The sequence below is a fragment of the Aquila chrysaetos genome, chromosome 12, assembly GCF_900496995.4.
Source record: "Aquila chrysaetos chrysaetos chromosome 12, bAquChr1.4, whole genome shotgun sequence".
NCBI lineage: Eukaryota > Metazoa > Chordata > Aves > Accipitriformes > Accipitridae > Aquila > Aquila chrysaetos.
The window spans coordinates 495,859-514,005 of NC_044015.1; the positions used below are offsets into that span (position 1 = coordinate 495,859).

The 18,147-nt window shown below is 43.5% G+C and overlaps 2 protein-coding genes and 1 long non-coding RNA gene across 3 annotated transcripts; 1 reads left to right on the plus strand and 2 right to left on the minus strand.

Moving 5' to 3' along the window:
- Window positions 1-132: 132 nt before the first annotated feature.
- Window positions 133-4,420, minus strand: LOC121232403. Its single transcript, XM_041127806.1, has 2 exons — window positions 4,399-4,420; window positions 133-1,814 (listed from the first exon to the last, which is right to left on the minus strand). Exons 1-2 carry the CDS (start codon window positions 4,418-4,420, stop codon window positions 931-933), a joined length of 906 nt encoding a protein of 301 aa, XP_040983740.1. The 3' UTR covers window positions 133-930.
- Window positions 2,793-14,647, minus strand: LOC115349547. The gene is made up of 4 exons (XM_030033966.2): window positions 14,562-14,647; window positions 11,550-12,077; window positions 7,018-7,106; window positions 2,793-6,208 (listed from the first exon to the last, which is right to left on the minus strand). The coding sequence occupies exons 2-4, from the start codon at window positions 11,575-11,577 to the stop codon at window positions 4,907-4,909; spliced, it is 1,419 nt and encodes a 472-aa protein (XP_029889826.2). The 5' UTR covers window positions 11,578-12,077; window positions 14,562-14,647; the 3' UTR covers window positions 2,793-4,906.
- LOC121233717 lies at window positions 6,203-14,657 on the plus strand. The gene is made up of 3 exons (XR_005933725.1): window positions 6,203-7,065; window positions 10,625-10,708; window positions 14,572-14,657. It is a non-coding gene; the product is annotated as an uncharacterized LOC121233717 (long non-coding RNA).
- The last annotated feature ends 3,490 nt before the right edge of the window (window positions 14,658-18,147 follow it).

The window sequence follows — 18,147 nt, forward strand, 5'->3', positions numbered from 1 at the left end:
TAGTGGTGGGCTCAGAGCAGGAGAAACCCAAGCATAAGTGAACATGCTGGTGTTTCAGGAAACCGTTACCTGCTAGTCTGGGGCTACTGGCTTCATCTCTGCAGAACAGACAAACAGACCAGACAAACAGGATTGAGTAATTCTTCTTTTATTAGGTTATGTCAACAATGCAACCCAGTAACTTGACTGAACCATAAGACAACATATTGACTGAATAGTACTTGAACAGCTGAAAAAAGTTGACTACATCTACCAAAGTGTATTTATGTAGCTATATTTAGCACTCTGGGGAAAACACTTACCATAAAACCTTTCAACGCTGTCAGCCATTTTACATAACTTTTTAAAACCCAATCGCAACTTCTTAAATCTACAAATCTTTCACTAAGAAAAATGACATAAACCTTGTTGAAAGCATTCCCATGAGATATGGATTAGCAGCTGGCAAACACAGCATTTCACCGTTCTCCTTCCATCCCAGAACTAACTTGTGTTACTTTTTTCAATAGGCTTATACTATAGACTAAATGCTGTGTACGTGTCAGCTCCCCTAAACATGAGTGCAGCTTAAACTCCTAGCCAAGCTATTCAGCTACCGAGCCCTCTCCATGTTAACATTGGCTATTTTATCATGTCATTAATAATCCAGTAGAATATTAACTTCTTTTACAAATGTGAAACCTAAGATTCTCATATTTATTTAACTTACTGAACTATCAATTCCATTAATACAAAGAACAATAGAAGTTTTTCACTTAACCTGAACACTAAGGTGATGCAAATTTGTGGATTACTTATGTTCTAAGGTGAAACCGAAGAGAAGGATGTTCTCCTCAACCTATACTAAATATTGCCACTTAAACCTTTCAAAGACTACTTTGAAACATGCTCCTACCAAAAAGTGGCACAGCAGAAACTAAATGGATACCTTTATTTCTTGGACTTCTTTACAGGTCCTTTGACTTGCTGGATAATAACTTTCAAGATCTTTTCCATTTTGGCTTTTGTCAGTGACTTTCTACAGTACCATATTTGGTCCCATATGGAGCACCGAGGCTTGGGCGTTAGATAAAGTGGATCGTAGTCATGAAGCATATCCAGTGGCCTCCTCTTAGCATACTCCTTATAATCTGCAACTGGACAGTTATCTGGATTGTCAGGCTTGGCAAAGAGACGTGGACCCAATTCCCTTGTATTTACCTCTGCGTTCAGATCATCCTTCCACTCCAAGTACTCCAGCTCTCCCTCGTTCTTTTTGAGCACAAGCTGTCCCCAGTACAGATTATGGCTCTGACTGTGTGTACTTGCCCCAAACCCCCTAATGATATTTGTGAACATGAGGTGCAAAAAGCCCTGAGGGTGCATCTTACTTAAAAGTCCCTTCTTACGTAGACTTTCCACATCTTCATCTGTCAGGTTCTCCAAAATACTCCACTCTCCTTCTCTCTCTTTTTGAGATAGGTGCTGATGCTTTAGTTTCAAGGCTTCCTGAGATGCTCTGAATTCCAACCCTTTAACCACACTGTACTTGTAGTTGTGGTCCTTGAGGTACCTCTCTATGCTGCTCTGAAAGAAGTGCAAAGAACTGGCAGAAAAATCTGTGCCATTCTGTCTCTTTGCAGAAGAGTAGAACGAGGCCAAGTAATTATCGAGGTCTTCCGGTGGCAGCTTATAAATCTCGCGCGTTTCGGAAGGGCAATGTAAAAGCAGCCAGTCTCTGAAGACTTTTGTATCGCCAGTATTACGGTTTCTCTTCTTCTCCCACTTCTTCAACGCACCTAAAAGATAAGGCACAGCTTTGTGGACAGCAAGAACTTACAAGGAGATCAGTGAAATATAAGGAGATGCAGAATAACGTTCACCCTCCTTCTAAAAGTAATTCAGAGGTTGTGGGACTTTTACAAACCCCTTCCTTTAAAGCTTTGGTTTAGGTCTGTGCTCTCAACAAGCCAGCCACCACCACCACCTGACAGCGCCAGCGTAGATAGGGCAAGGCCTGTCCCCTTTCTTGCTCCTTCTCGCTTGGCTGGTGAATCTGCCTACTACCATGTAGGTAAATTTAAGATATTCTTTCTTTTTTAATTATGTTTAAATGGGAGAGAATGCGTTCCTAATGAGATTTAATCACTGAATGTCACTGTGGGGTGCATATGTGGAAAGCATTGGTGCAAGTTCTGTGAGCCTTCTCAGACAGCAATACAGGACTGGAGACTGGACCTGTCACTGGTGGTTTGGTTTGACATTGAATTTCCCCCTGGCTGATTTTGGAGTTGACTCTGAGCATGCTTGTAGGAACAGACTCGGGGGACCAGCCATGTAACCAGTGGCTGCAGTGCTGGCTATGAAGCCCAAGCAACCCTGAATGGACTTGATATACTTTCATCAACTTGCAGCTACTCTGGCGTGTATTTTATGGTGACTGCAGGGGCCAGACTCTGCTCCGTTAAAATAGATGGGAGCTGGCCTGTACATGGATCTTGTGATCTGCCTCAGGACTAAGTAGCTTCCACTTCGTATGTTCAAAGTGTTGTACAAGGCATTATGCAAAATACATTTCAAAGTGTTTGTCTTTACAAAAATCTCTTCAGAGCAAAAGAACTCTCACTATGAAATAAAAATATTAACCAGAAGTTAGGGGTGGATAGTAAGGAAGAACAAAAAAAATTAGTAAAAGTGGTTGGGGTTTTTTGTTTTGTTTTGGGGTGGGTTTTTTTGTTTGTTTGTTTTTTGTTTTTTTATAAAAAGGATTGCCAGGATTCCAGTTGGGTTCTCTCTCAAGTTGCTATGGTAATACCACATCTACCTAGTTCGATGTAGCATGAGAAATTAATTCTTTGGATTGCTGAAAAGCTCCATCTGCTCGCCTGTAACTTTTCCAGGACTGAAGAGGGGTAGATTGAAAAGGGTTCTAGAGCCAACATCTAGAGATTCCCCTTCTTGCACCAAGTTATTTTGTACGTGCTTAGTTATCATCTTAAAATGCTATGGCTGGACTGAGGTGGAGTCTACTGATTCCTGTGCTGCTGTTTTGGGTTTTTTTGCTTGTTTTGTTACTGACTGCTCTATGTGAAGAGCTGAACGGCTTGTAAATCAATACACGCAGAGGCCTCGCTTGAGCCATAAGCCATTTATCTTGGCAGAAACAGCTACTACACAGACATTCCCAGTTGAATTCCCAGTCCCTTCTGATGATATATGTTGTCATTTACAAAAATAGTCAAATAATGTTCACAAAAAACAACTGTGCCAGTTTGACCAGTTGTGGCTACATAAGGAATACAAATGTCTGTAACCCCAAGTCTATTCGGGAATACTAGTGGTGCTTTAAGCATACACCCTTGAGTTACAGACAAACCCCAGAATATTGTTTCAGTAACCTCTTTTCTTTCGAAGGACACTGTCCAGTGCCTTGCACTGCAGAAACCTGCAGTAGGCTGCTGCTCTTTAATGCTACAGCTAGTTGAGATGGGTCATTATTTCAGCAGAGAAATAGGTATAAGCATCTGGTGCAGTGGGACAGGTATTGGGGGTGGGATGGGAGGCAGGGTAGTTACAGCCCTGCCCTGCAGCTCCGGAGGAGTTCTGGAGATGTGGTCAGTCAGGAAGCATCCTGCGTGGCGCAGGGTAGTGCCACAGCAGCTCTGCCAGGCTGGACGCCTGGCCTGCCATGGACAAGGCCATGGGGCTGGACTGGGACAGGTTTTAGGGAACATGCAATGGGGTCCTCGTACTGAGCGTGCAGAAGTGAAACACATGCTGTTGGGGGCTGCTTCGCAGTTAGGTAGAGCCAAAGCATTAAGCCACTGGATGGAAAAGAATTAAATTTTTAAAATTTGCCTCGATGTTTACACCTAGATACTAGCAGACAAAAACATAGAACTGACTAGACAGCAGCTTACTTGGAATTAATGTGAAAAAGCACCTGCAGGCACTCAAATCATTATAGATGCAAATTTTGTGGCTTTACTATAACATCTTTGAAAACCTGGCCATTTACATTTTATTTGAGGTGTTTAATCATTGGATTAAATAATATATATGTACCTAGCATTAAAGCTCCAGTATATTACACACATCTATCCTAAAATATGATCATTTATTAAATTAATCTATTTCACTGATGGCTTTCCCACTACTTGTAGAAGACTAGCATAATTTTGATGGTATCCACACACTGTATGTCAGCTGTTCTTCTTGTGAAGATGGTGTCTGTTTTACAGCAGGAGTAAGACAGCCACAAGCTAGGCTTCTAAAATCTTTGTCAAACAGCATATTCTTGTGATATGGAATAATTTAAAATTGCCATGCTTTGTGTGTGGCTTAACCTTGGTATTGAAAGTTCCCTAGTAAGCAGTGTATCTTGCAAGTTAATGTTTGAGCAATTATAACTCTCCCTACTCCAGTAGGATTCTAAGGACATTGTGTATGAAAATCTTAAAATTCTTAAAAGTACTAAAGCAATTTGTTTAGCTCATGTAATTTAATATGCAGGATTGAAACTTTGCTCCCATTGCAATCTCTGGGATTTTTGCCATTGACTTTGGTGCGGCCAGAGTTTCAGCCACAATTTCTCTGTTTCACTGCTTTAAAAGTTACTTCCTCTTGTTTTCTTCTCTTGAGACCTGAGTTCCCATCTCTGGCTCCAGTTTCTCACAGGGACTCTCTCTTAAGTACAGCCAACATACTACGTGGTGATACTAAGTAAAATGAAAGACCAAAGTATTCAAACTGGGTAGTTAAGGTAGTTGGGCCACAGCCAAGTACACGGTTGGGTACCTCAGTGAATGGCATTATCTATTGAAGTGCTGATTGCTAAGGTAAGAACCTTTTTAGTCCCTTTTAGTAGAAACAAGAGTGCCCCAAATCAGAGGCACTTACTTAGATGCTACAGTACCGATTTTGGCAGCTATATGAACTCACCCCCCTTTAATGTTTTGGGAAAGTGATTAATAGAATGCACCCACACACCCACAAACCCCTCCAGAATAAAACTGCAGACTCTCTTACTTTTGCTTGAAGATGCAGGTGGATGGTCTGCATTCTTGCTCTCTGGACTCAATGAGGCTGAAAGATGAGGTGTGTGCCCAGATCCTGACGGTTCACTCTCCTCAATAGAGTTTTCAGTAGTGTTCCCACTTAAGCCTATTTCTGCTGTGCCATGCTCAGGAGGGCTCAGCTGGAGTTGCTGCTGGACATCTACAGTGGCTTCAAACTCAAAGAAGGTCACAGAGGCGGGTGACTCAAGTTGGGCCTTTGCCTCAGTGTTGGAGACGTGAACAGATTTTAAATATTCTTTTGGTATTGCTGACCCAGAGGAGTTTCTTGCTCTAGAAGTTTCAGTTGTGGACCCTGCAGGATTAAGAGGACCTAACCTCAAGAAGCTGCTGTCTAGGCTCTCTTGATTGCTGATGGGGGATTTTAGAATGCAGGCAAGAGTTAGGGGTGGCTTTCCTGCGGGGGTAAAGCCAGATGTTTGGGCAGCCCTCAGCCTGTTAATTGCCATCTTTTGACTGTGATGCATTTGCAAATCTACCTCAGCAGTTACACCTTTATTTGGTGATTCTGACAGAATATTCTGGTTGATTCTGTCTCCTTGGTCGTCTTCATTTGATATACACTGTTCTTCATCAGAGATGATCTGTAGATCTTCATTGCTTTCTAGCTTCACCTTATGTCTCTCAGTTTTGACTTCACCACCAGATATTGACAAATGCTGCTCTGCTGCAAAGCGTGATTTTATGGATTTGCTATTTTTTTTATTTTCTCTGGGTGATGGTTCATTATGCATTATGTAGACTGTGTTGTCTTTCTGCTGAGTGACCCCTGGAGATCTGCTACAAGACCCTGTGCTAACAGCGTCTGCTTTAGCACTCTCAAAAGATGGGGTCGTCCTGAGCCTCTTTTCATCTAAACCAGCTTCCCTTGATGAAGCCTCAGAAGACACTAGCCTCTTTCTCTTTTCTCCAGCTTCATTCTCTTCTGTGCTTCTGATGTATAATTTTCCACACTGCCAGTGATACGCATGTCCAAGTCCACATATCCACAGAACAGAATTATCCTTGCTAGGATGACCCATGTTCTGCACAATTTCCAAGGCTGGGATTGAACTGCATATGGTCCCATGAGTGTGTGCCCAGGTCACAAGATTGGAGAGATCCATGCGAAGTGAAATGGCATCACTGCACCTTCCGTCACCGATGCTCTCATTCTGTAAAAACGTGTTGGAGATAACTTAAGTGAAACAGGATGTGCACAAAATAGCAGTCCTGGGGACTGTTTCTAGCCCCATCTCAATAGAGCAATAATTTTTTTTTTTTTTTTAAAGAATCATGAGAGGAATCACTGTTCTACAATTTGTTCATTCTTTAAAATAAATGAATTTGTCCACTTTGAAGACCTGGAAGGTAGTTTGTGGGCATGGTCCCAGAATGATGAATTTATTCTAGATATAATTTATGCATACCTATGAGCTCTGAGTCCTGATCAAGTAGCTCAGCTTAAGAATTTATCATACTTCAGCTGAGCCACAAGCAGCTGTTCACGTGAGTGTTCTAAATCCACAGCATAACTGAGATTAACACTCTCACTAAACCACCCAAGCAGCAACCACAGCTCAGCTAACGGAAGGGTAACTTGCTGAAGTGTAGTGCTCTGTTTGCAAGTTGGAGTCCTGTGATCTCAGCACACTTGTACCCATGGACAATTCTGTACTCATGTATGGAAGATAACAAGGGAAAGTGCCAGGAATCAGCTTCTCAGTCTCCCACTTCCCCATGGCCAACAGGGCTCATACTTCTTTCATCTGTCAAAACGGCAGCACTACTTGCCTCAAAGGGAAATTGGATATATGAAGAAGTTGTTTGTGGGATGCTTTTCAGAAACTAAAAAACAGACCTTGCATCCACATATCTAAAACTTGTTTTTTAAAAAAAAAAAATCTACTATTTCTAATGCTATAATTGATTCTGTTAGAAACAATTGTCTATGGTATCATTTAAGCTATTAAAGAATACTCACCATGCTGCTGTTTTCTGTCTCACTGAGCCTTCTCTCAGGTGGAGATCGGTAAGTGACTGTTTGAGTGTTCTTTCCTTCTCTCTCAGAACCTAAAATAATCATCATATGTCTGTGTGTCTATATGTCTGTGTGTGTATATTTTTTTTTTTAATATATCTGGCTAGCAGATGAAACTAAATTTTTTTCAATGCTCAGTTGAAAATAAATGTTCCTGCAGAACATGTGCCTTCATTAAGGTAAGCTCCCATTGAGCTTGAATGACCTATATATATATAGAAAGCTTGACTTGTGTAAATATTTGCAGGATTAGCCTCTACAGTGTACCAAAGTTGAAACACAATATAAATATTGAAAACAGAATTTTAAAAACCAGACTCTGCAAGATGTTCCGTTTAGCACTGGCCCTTCAAACACAGGCTGTGGTTAGCAGTCTTTACTTCTCCAAATGGAGTGAACTGCAGAAACGGAAGTACCAGAAATAAGTGAAGCTAGCTCAGATTCTGACATTATCTGACTTTTCAAATAGTAAAAAGAAGAGGTAGTTTCCTAACTAAAGAATTATCTGCATATGTAACTTATATTTACTAGAGACTAAATCTGAAATTGTCCCATCTGTTCTGAAATGTTCCATGTAGTAGGCTAGAAAGTCATCATCATTTCTGTGTAACAAGTTAGAGAACAATTGGTCACATAACTTACCGTCAACATATATATTGCAAGAGAGCCAAGAAGCCTTATGATGCTATGTGACTGATACCGCATGCATTTACAGTTCAGAATGGCAGTCTTTGCTCCAGGCATCTTAGTCTATTATTAATTAAAAGCTTTGCATTTAGTGGTGGTAAAAGATGCCAGACTGAAAACACTGGATGCAGGAATCTTGTCTAAACTGGTTCTTTGAGCAGCTCTGGCCTAAATGTGACGGAGCTTCGCAGTGAGAACAGGCCCTTGTTGGCTTTGAAGGTGAGCACGCACGTGCGGACAGCCCAGCACACCGCGAGCACGCGTCCTCGCTGGGTGCGTGAGCTTGAGCCTCCAGGTCTCCTGCTCTGCATGCTCCTATTCTCTGTGCAAGCTGCGGAAGACAAGAGAAGCCCATCCCGGCTGACAGATGTAGGGCTGCTCTGTAATCTGTGAATGCGGCATTTGTCTGCAGGGATTTATTTCATGAGTATGCTAGTTAAACTGAGGGAAACCCTCACAGTGCACAGGCAGGAAACTACTGTACTGCAGAAGCCCTGTTGTGCACCAACATCCGAGGCAGAGGCTATGCCTGGTGCCTTTAGTGCCCTACCTCCACCGGCCGTGCTTACCGGCTCTGTGCGATGGGGCAGGGCAAGGAGGGACCCTGGTGAGGCTGAGGAGCCCTGCCTGGAGGAAGAGCAGTGAGAGTGTGACTGGCCAGGCTGCCCACGGGTGGCTGCCAGCCCCATGTGCAGGGTGAAGCGTGGTGGCTGCCGCAGGGCTTGGCCAGCGTCTCTGACATGAGGTGGGGATGTGGAAAAGGTGCAGTGGAAGGCCCTTACCCTCTCCCACTTGGCACCAGGACAGGGTCATCTGGGGTTCTCTGAGGCTGCCTGCCCTAACCCAAACCCCCTCGCTGCCAGCAGGGCCGGCCTATGGGCACCCAAAGGAACCTGGCTGGCTATGGGTGGGGACCGCTGCCTTCCCCCTTCCTGTACCCCCATCCTCACCATCCAGCAGCAGGGACCCCCAGAGTGGGGTTGAGACCAACCAAACCCAAACAAAAGCCGGTGATCATGAAATGCCTCTTGGCCAAGCTCCTGCACTGAGGAGGAGCCCTCTGGAAGTGTGTTTACAGGTGCCCTGCTCTGTCAATTCCAAACTTGCGGATGCTGAGGGGTGGCAGTCGCAGGCAGCTGAGCTCTGAGGCTGCAGCTGGCCAGGCGCTTACCCACCTGCTTAACTTTAAGTGAATGCTTCGATCCGCTGATGCTAAAGCTAAACATGGTTTGCTGGATGCGAAGCCTAAATGAGTAAGCATGCAAAATCTTCTGGCAAAAGTTTAGTTGTTCCAAGCAGGAAGGGGCGGGGTGTGGGGGGGGAGCCATGGAAGTGGTGTGGGCTTCCACGCTGGCCAGCACAAGGGAGCCTGTCCACTGCCTGAGCGAGGCAGGGGCAATTACTACAATGCAAACACCAGTACAACAATGACGGAGTGTTTGGTAGTTAGGCAAAGCACAACCCAAAGAGGAAAGGAAACAAACAGAAGTGAAGCATACAAGAAGAGCCCTCTCTAACCTCAGGACATAGGTCAGGGAACTAAATGTCCCTTTCAAAGAGAAAAGCACGGGTCAAATCTATCGCAGCGTGTCAATTGTGCTTCCCAATGGTGAATAAACAGTAGGCATCGGAACCGTTCCTGTTTGGGGGTGAAACTGCTGCACGGCAGTACAGCTCTGATATGCTAGTATTAATCCATATGTTCCTTATGGCTTTCTAATGATAGTAAGGATAATTTTAGCCTAGAATGCTTTGCTGTTTGCATATGCTAGCTTGTGAAACATGCAAAGCTAAGATTTTCAAAGAATTTTTTACTGAAATCCACTGCTTGCTTTAAACAAAAAACAGACCCAAACCCCCTGTTTTAAAGCAGCAAATGCACTTTGAGCTCTTGACCTCTGTTAATCTAGGCATTTTATAGGATCTACTGTCACTGTGATCTCACTCCTAATGAATCATAGAAAACAGGGTTGGAAGTCACCTCAAATGGCCATTTCAGCTGTCCTGATTCCTCACAGAAAAATGAACTCTGCCCAAACTTCTCCTGAGAGGTGTTTGTCTAACCTGTCTTCAAACCTTCCAAGGACAGGGAATTCGCAGCCTATTCCAGGGCTCCGCTGTGCCTCAGAAAGCTGATTGTAAACTTATGGGAGAACCGTTTTTCCCTTCTGAAGTCAGAGAGTTTTATGTTCAGCCTGTGTAATTTCTCCCTAAAGGGCTGAGCTGCTTGGACAAGCCAAAATGAACTTTCATGCCAATAATTTGGTGCTTACAGTTAGTGTGGGAAAAGGTAACAGAAACGGAAGCTCTGCATGGTCATAAGGCCATGAAATTACTGACTTGGCAGATGAACATCTTGATTTCTATCACTGGTGACTTTAAATGGAGTGCTTTTATCTTTCCTTATCTCCAAGCACATGTCTTCCTTTTCCTGATCTCTTTAGAAAAAAAAAAAAAAAAAAGCCTTTTTTCTCTTGATATTTAGTTCCAAATAAAGGCTCTGGTAATCAACTAAGGATCCTTCTTCAGCCCACTCCTGCTCTCATATTTACATCAGTTGAGAGTACTTCCAAAGAAACTGTCAAGTGGAATGAGTCTGAATTTACAGTTACAACTGAGGGGAAAAAAAATGAAATATGTATTTACCCACAAAGGCTGAACTGACATGCTTCTCATCTCTTCAATTAATAAAAATCCATCTTCATCATTGCCACAATTTTTACCTGTTTCCAGCTAAACCAGGATCCCTATGGGGGAGGGTTCTGGGGTTGGAGTTTGGGGGTTGAGTTTTGTTTTGAAACCTTGTGTCTGGTTCAGCATCTGCATGGCTGTGAGTGATACAGTGTTTTAATTATCTTTCCAGGAGAGGCTCCCATCTGATAATGGACACTGTGTATGCAGGACCCACACCTTTGTGCAGAAAAACAGGACATTCCAAAGCTGTATGGTAAATGTTTTCTTTAATTTTTTTAACCCATAGGGAATTTAGTGCACTAATATAACTATAGTTAAGTGAATTCATGCTCACTAGAGGAAAAAAGTTTAAAAAAAAAAATCTACAAGATTTTGCTTTCTCGTGTTCCTCATCTACATAGTAAGCTTTCAAGACATCAGCACTGTATATGCTTATTTTACCTCTGTATTTAAGAAAATGTGGCCAAGTAATTTCAAAGAAGTCTACAGCATTTCAGTGGAGCTCTTAAAACTCAAGGCTGACTAAAAGCATGGAAATGCTTATTCTGAGACTTTCGTGTGTCTAGTTTGAGCCCTTGGGGGGATAAAACCATATTCAGCACTTTCTGAAAATGATTCTCTTCTAACGTCTGTCAAACACAGGTACCTGGAATCACCTGAGAATGTAAACATCTGAATCCTACTCTTTACATTTCAGTGGACTCTGTGCAGCATTTATGGTATGCTGATGGTTCTCTGATGTTCTCTGTGACATACACAGGCTTGTGCAAGCAGGATAACTAAATAAAGAAACTAATTGTATAGGCATTGAAAGCCCTTTAACCACTTTGTTCCTGTCCCTCCACCCTGTAATAGTCCTAGCTATGTTTCCCTTAAGTCTTATACGCCTATTTCGCAGATTAGAAACCTGAGGCACACACAAAGCAAGTAAATATGAGAGGTTTGGCTTTTCGGCTCCAGATAAGACAGTGCAGGAAACTGGAACAATCCCGGTAGGAAAACAACAGGATACAGAACAGCAGTTCTTAAACTTGACTCCCACTCCCCTCCCCCAGCACGGATTGTGTGCTCCCGCTCACTTGAGAAACACTTACTGGGGGTGGAGGGACACGGGACAGCCATAAAATACACATATAGGAGGGGGTGTATTGTCAGAGAGCTGCCAGGAATGGAGTGAAGGACACTGGTGGGGGGATGTGGTGTCTGGCACAGGAGTGGGATGAAATTGTACTTAAACACATCTGGTTGCAAGACGGGAGTTTAGAGCAGAGCAGAAGGAGCTCATGGCTGCCAAAAATCATTGAGCTTGTCCCACCACTTCTTAGCAAAGGCCTTTGGGGTGGATTAATCATTTCCCAGCACATCGTTCTTCCTGTTCTCCGCAATGTTTGTTTCTCTCATCCCCCTCCCCTGTACAAGAGCCTTCTCAGCACCTCTTTGGCTCTTTTTCTGCTTCACCACGTCCTTCAACCAGTACCTCCTGCCCTACTTGCAGAAATACAATCCCCAGGATACATTCTGTACTTGCTACAGGGTGGCATTCCTCCATTTTGAGAGATGCTCCCAGAAAATAATATCCAGTATATCTGATGGAGGGCATGGTCTAATTGCATGCACCAGCTCTGAGCAAGAGAAGAGAGACTGCTGTTAAATATTAGCCTACAGCACCACATTCCTTAAACAAGGGCGTTTTTGTTCAAAGAATCGGATGCAATTTTTTTCATGAGTCCTAATTATCTCTTTTCTTGAGGGTCTGCATTACAGTGCTGCTGTCCTTGTAACGTAACTGTGAGCTCTAAATCAAGTCTTCTTAAAAGACCTAATAAAAGCCGCAGCCAGCTGGCAAAGGATTGCCTAGTCCAACAAACAGTAATCAACCACTGAAAACAGCTGTAGTAAAGGAAAAAATTAATTAAAACCCATGAACTTCTATAAATAGGACCTAATATTGTATTTCCCCAGGAAGAAGTGGGAGAGCTGAAATTAGTGAAGGGCAAATCTGTTACTTGGGCAGAAAATGCTATGTCGTCAATAATAATTGTGTTAGTTACCCTGTTAACGCTGCCGTTTGTGAGCAGCTTCACACTTAGGATTAGTGCCACCAGGGGAGAGCAGCCCACTATTTTCCCTAACAATTCTATATGCAGGCTGTTTTACTTTTCCTGGGATTTTTTATTTTCAGTCCTGTGCTATGGATGAGTATGTAATTGTATTGGCATGGAACTGACTGTGGGAACTTACTTCGCTCCCCAGCAGCCATTTGTATTAAAATTATCTTCTTTCACTTAATTAATGGAAGAAGATGTCTGTTGGCAAGCGGGCACTTGCAGGAGCGTTTGCTACTCTTTTAATTGCTTCTCTCGTCGTTTGTGGTATTTCTCATAAAGCACAAGCTTCGCCAGTCATGGGACAGCATCATCATCTCCTCCGATAAAAACCCCTTTTAGCCCTCGCAGTTTCGTGGGGTTTGACTGCAACAGGCTCAAAAATAAACCGGGAACGACGCAAAACCTGGGCTCTGTTCCCGTTTCTCTTTCCTACGGCTGTCGCCGCCCGCTCCCCGGCAGAGGGTGCTCGGCCGCCGGCCACGCGCGCCCGCCCCGCCCCGGGCCCCGCCCCACCCCCGGGCCCCGCCCCGGCCCCGCCCGCCGCGGGGGCTCGCCCTTCCCGCCCCCGCGTTCCTTGGCGGGGCCGTAAGAATTAGTGCTGGTGCAGGGGTCGAGGTCCCTTACGCTGGCGCGGAGGGGGAAGGCAGCATCCCCACGCAACCCCTTATTCCTGCCACAGAACTTCGCACCTGGAGCTCCAGCGAAAAAGAACAGCAAAATTTAGCACAAAGCTCCCAAAGTAGACGTACTGACCTCTCAATGTGCCAACTCTAGGGGCAACTTGCTATCTTACTGCTAAAAATACAACCTAAAAATGCTGACCGGTAACGTCGCCTCAGCCAAGTACAGAAACTTCTCCATTTGCAGTCCTCGCAGCGGGGATAAGGGCATTCCTGTGTCTTTGGTTCTTTCGATTTCTGTTCTGTCGGTGGAATGCTTTGTATATCAAATAGCAAAAATTAACGTCCCATTTGGGAGTTTGCTAAGGGGAAGTTGCAAATCTCACTTGTTTAAGTTTATTGTCAAAGTGTTTATTGCAGTTTTACGTATTTCTGAGCAGCCTTTTAAAGTTTAACTAAAATCATAATGTGGCACGCATCATTTTTTCTACCATTGGCTAAACTAAACTAAAATAACCAGTGCTGTAAGCTGGAGGACACATCATCCGAAGTTTCAACCACTGAACTGTGAGTCGGGGCCTAGCGTCCATTCCTCTTTGTTTGATCTGAGCCACTCTTTCCTTCTGTTCTGCATCACGCATTACCTATCCACAAACCAGAGGTAATGTGTTAACTTCATAACACGCTCTGGATGAAGTGTGGTAGAAATTTGTTATTAAATAGTATTTGTGGTGAATCTGTGACTTGTAATTAGCTGTAATTGTTCACAATGAGATGTAGTAACCTACTTTTTTACAATACAGAACAATTTTAACAACTGACACCTCAACTCATTCCCAGGCTTGAGGATTTCACCTTTTTAGAGGCACTTTAAATCTGTGGTGACTCAGTCTGGGGGTGTATGTAGAAGTCAGTCGCACTAGCAACAGGCAAAGAGCTCGCTCTCATTTTTACATCTCAAGTGTTTATGAAGGTTTGCTGAGAATGATGGGAAATGGCTCCTGGAGGTAGAAGAAATAACTTTGCTGGTAAACAAGGAACTTCCAGAGAAGGGCAAGTTCCCTCTCTGTGGGATTACTTTTTACAGTCTCTGCTGGGGTCACTCAGGCTGATGCAGATGCCCACAGCTGGCACAGGGAGAGCGCAGGGAAACCCAGGGTGCGGTGCCCATGTAAAGGAAAGGTGCTTCTCCCTCACAAAACAACTCTTACCAAGCAGCACCCAAGGTTTTTGGCCACAGAAAAATTCATTAGCTCATGATATCTGGCGATGCTGACAGGACATTTGGGAGCCTTGCAGGCTTCCCACCTTTGGAGCCTTTGCTCCTATGTAATTTTCTGCTATTGTCCCTGTTTTGAAGTGCCACTCTCTCCCTTACCTCCTCCAAGGTCACACAAGATACTTTGGGAAGCCTCCCACGGAGCACAGCAGTCTGCAGAAGGACAAGAATCTCACTGAATCTCACTAGCACCTAGAGGACAGGGAAGCCTAGGAAAGAAGGGAGAGAGAAGGTATTAGTTATTTAGAAAAGTGATCTTAAAGCAACCTGAAGATCCCTTGCGTGGGATGGAAGCAATAAGCAAAAGTTCTCTGCCCTGAGAGCTGAGTCTGCACTCCATTTTTATAGGTTCTGAATGGCATGCTTGAGGCAGTAGCTGGGATCGTCAGTGTCTGCAGAGGCACCAGTAAGAGGCAGTGGCTCCCAGTTTCTGTCACCCACTTCTTGAGTGCTGCATTCAGCAGGAGCTGAGAGCCTCACAGATGAAAAATACCACAGATGGATGGCATCTTGCCTCTTGGAGAGGCAGCAAAGCCCAGCATTGGCACACCTATCTGCTAATTTGGAAAAGAAAAATACACTCTGGCATAGTATCTGTAAGAGGTTGCCAACCCTCGTCCTACAGCAGTGATAACACACTTTCCGAAGTGTGAGCAAGAGCAAACAATTAAGCCCACTCTAGATTCAAGCAAAACTTGAGCCAATGGGTGGGTTTGGATCTGGAGTTCTCAGCTGAAATTGCCCCATGTGCACAAAAGGGACTTCTGAAAATACACTTTGGAAACTTTATCCAAGCCTGCACTGCAAACCCAGCTGCCTCTTACTGGATCTTCCAGCAGATGCTCTCAGATGAATGAGGCATCAGTGAATGCTTTAGAAAATCACCTAGGCTGCTGGCTCCCTGAAGCCTCAACGGGTACCTCAAAATAGCTAGCTGTGCACGGCCAAGCTTTTTGGAATGCAGGCCTGGCTATTAGAGGACTGGGTCACAGCCACAGCCCTGCTGCTCTGTTTACATAAAATCCTTTTTGTTCCTTTGGTGACCACATGTGTACTTAAGTCCTCATGACAAAGCTGAAGAGGGAAGAATCTTGCTAGCAGACTTCTAGTTGTTGCACAAGTAACTGGTCAACTCGCAGTATGAAATGAAGTATCTTGTCAATAAATGAAGTATCAGTTACATATTTTTGTTAAGCCCTGACCTTAAAGCAAGAAAATTTAGCTAAAGATGCCCCTCTGAATTAAACTTAGCTCTGTAAGAAGACTGTTTTGGTTCCTGAAAATCATCCTGTTGGCTGTCGGTGCTTGCAGTACACAAATAGCAGGGAGTCAGTCAGCGGCAGATCTCCAGCGTTTAAGATGTGCCTGCCACTGGTTCTTCCCCTTCTAACTAGCCCAGTCATTAGGAGTTTCTTTTGTACGATGTCGATGCTGTGTTTTTAACAAGAACACATATGAATTAAATGGTGTTTAGCAAATGCATGGTGTCTGTGCAGACCAGGTAGCTGTGCATAAAACTGGCAGTTCTGCAAACAAGGAGCCTTTTGTGCCTGTGTGTTTTGGTGCACCCATTAAGGCCCCATGGCTGACATAAAGCACCCCTCGCACATGCTCTCTGTCATCGCCCTCTGCATTTGCTGCCCTAGTATCTGAGCATCTTACCAAATTAAATATTAAACATTCTAAAGGATATTGTGTTTCTTTTGTTCCTTTGGCAACTGAGACCTCAAGTGCTCTCAATTCTCCCTGACTTCACATTTTGCAGGTTCATGTCTTAATGTTCTTTTAATGCTTAATTTAATACTCTGGAGTTCTTAATACACACTCATGTCTGTTACACAGAAAATTTGGTGTATAGTCTACTAGACAAGGAGATAGCTATTTAATGAGCAGACATTTCTCATCAGCATCCAGACCCTAACCTACAGATATGAGAAGTGCTGTGGGGAAGAGGTGGATGGGCTGCGCAGCAGTGGCTGGCTGGACAGGAAGCCACGTTTATTCTTAGCACCAAGGGTCACACCAAACCCTGCTACTGATCACACTGACAGCTCCTTACGTTAGCCCAGGGGTGCACTTACTTTCAGAGGCCAGCTGTAACTACATAAATAATATTTAAAAATGGCCAGTCTCAGCATTAAAACACCAGTTCTAGGATACTGGATGTAGGCCACTGTTTCTTCTCATACACTGCCATCTAGTTTGATAAAATAAGAGCAACTCCGGTTTTAAGTCTGAAATCAGAACATGAGATTTCTTAACGTTTTCACCATCTGAAACATAAGCAAGTCTTCATACGACAAAAGCAAAAGCCCCTTAACTTTGGGAGCAAGGCTTCCCTGCACTGTTTCCATTGCATAACATCCTTCAGGAACATATGGGCCAGCAAACAGAAGACGTCCGCTGCATAATTATGGCACTGACAAACCAATTGAACCTCAGCAGCTGCTGCTGGGGAGATTTCATTCATTCCCAGTATTGCCTTTTAAACTTAAGTGGCACTGGAACAAACACATCTTTGATCCAAGTAGGAAATCATTTGGAGCTTTGTGTTTAATAGAGCTGAAGCCCTGGGAAAATGATGTCTTTATTAGCCTGTATGACAATGCGGGCCTCATGGCAGGCACACAGTGGTTTGGTGTGTCAGTCCTCTTACTTTTTCAGATGTATTTGGACATATTTGTTCTTGAATCAATGCGGAAACAAGGACTTTAATTCAACTGCGCTGCTGAAGTGCCTATAAGCTGCATGCATAACATCAAAAATAAGTATTCGGGAAGGGGGAGAGGGAGCACCATTTTGCCAGTTCCAAAATAGAGCTGGTACGCCTCTGTGTTTCTGTCCTTGTGCTACTTCATGCCATTTTGGGGTCACTTGTTTCTCCCGTATCTCCAGAGGAATTAGTGCACTAATCGGGGTGTTGCATACTCAAATACAGAGGAATAGACATGGCCAATATTGCGCTATATACACATATGTACTTATATATGTCTCTGTGTGTGCATATATACCTTTAGATTATAGGACACCTCTTCAAATGTTGCTGAAATTTCTACCAGTACACTTGCTGATATAATTTAATGGAAAATACTTTCAAAAAAGACATGTGAAGAATCCATTAAGCATACATTTTGGTGTGCTCCAGGCATGCATACTTTAACCTGCGAGATAAGAATAAATCCTGCTCTGAATGGAAGCCTAGTGAGGAGGAGGTAGTGGTATGTTGCCAGCTGCGTGTTCAATATGAGGTTTTTCTCTCCTGCTGTATATTAGTTGTAATGATACTGTACGAGCTAATCAGCACAAGGCCTAATTGTAATTATGCTCCTCTTCCAGAACATAGCAATATCTATTTAGACCCGAGTACATACCTGGGCATGTTACGAGGATATTCTTAAAGGACATCAGCCCTTCACTGTGCATCACAGTAAAGAAGAAAAAGATTGACACCTTATACTGAGGCAAAAGTAAATACATCTTTGCAAACTTTGCAACGGTAAGCTTACTAAGAAAGCAGTAAGATCCATAAAATACTCAGTAATGATTCATGGAAAGTAGTCAATAGAAATTCCTAATTCATTCATTTGCAGTAGTTCATTGACTTTGGTTTGGCAATATAGCTAAAGAAGCTGTCTGTGTTTTCTTCCTAAAAAGATAGCGTTGGGACTATATTTTAAATACCAAC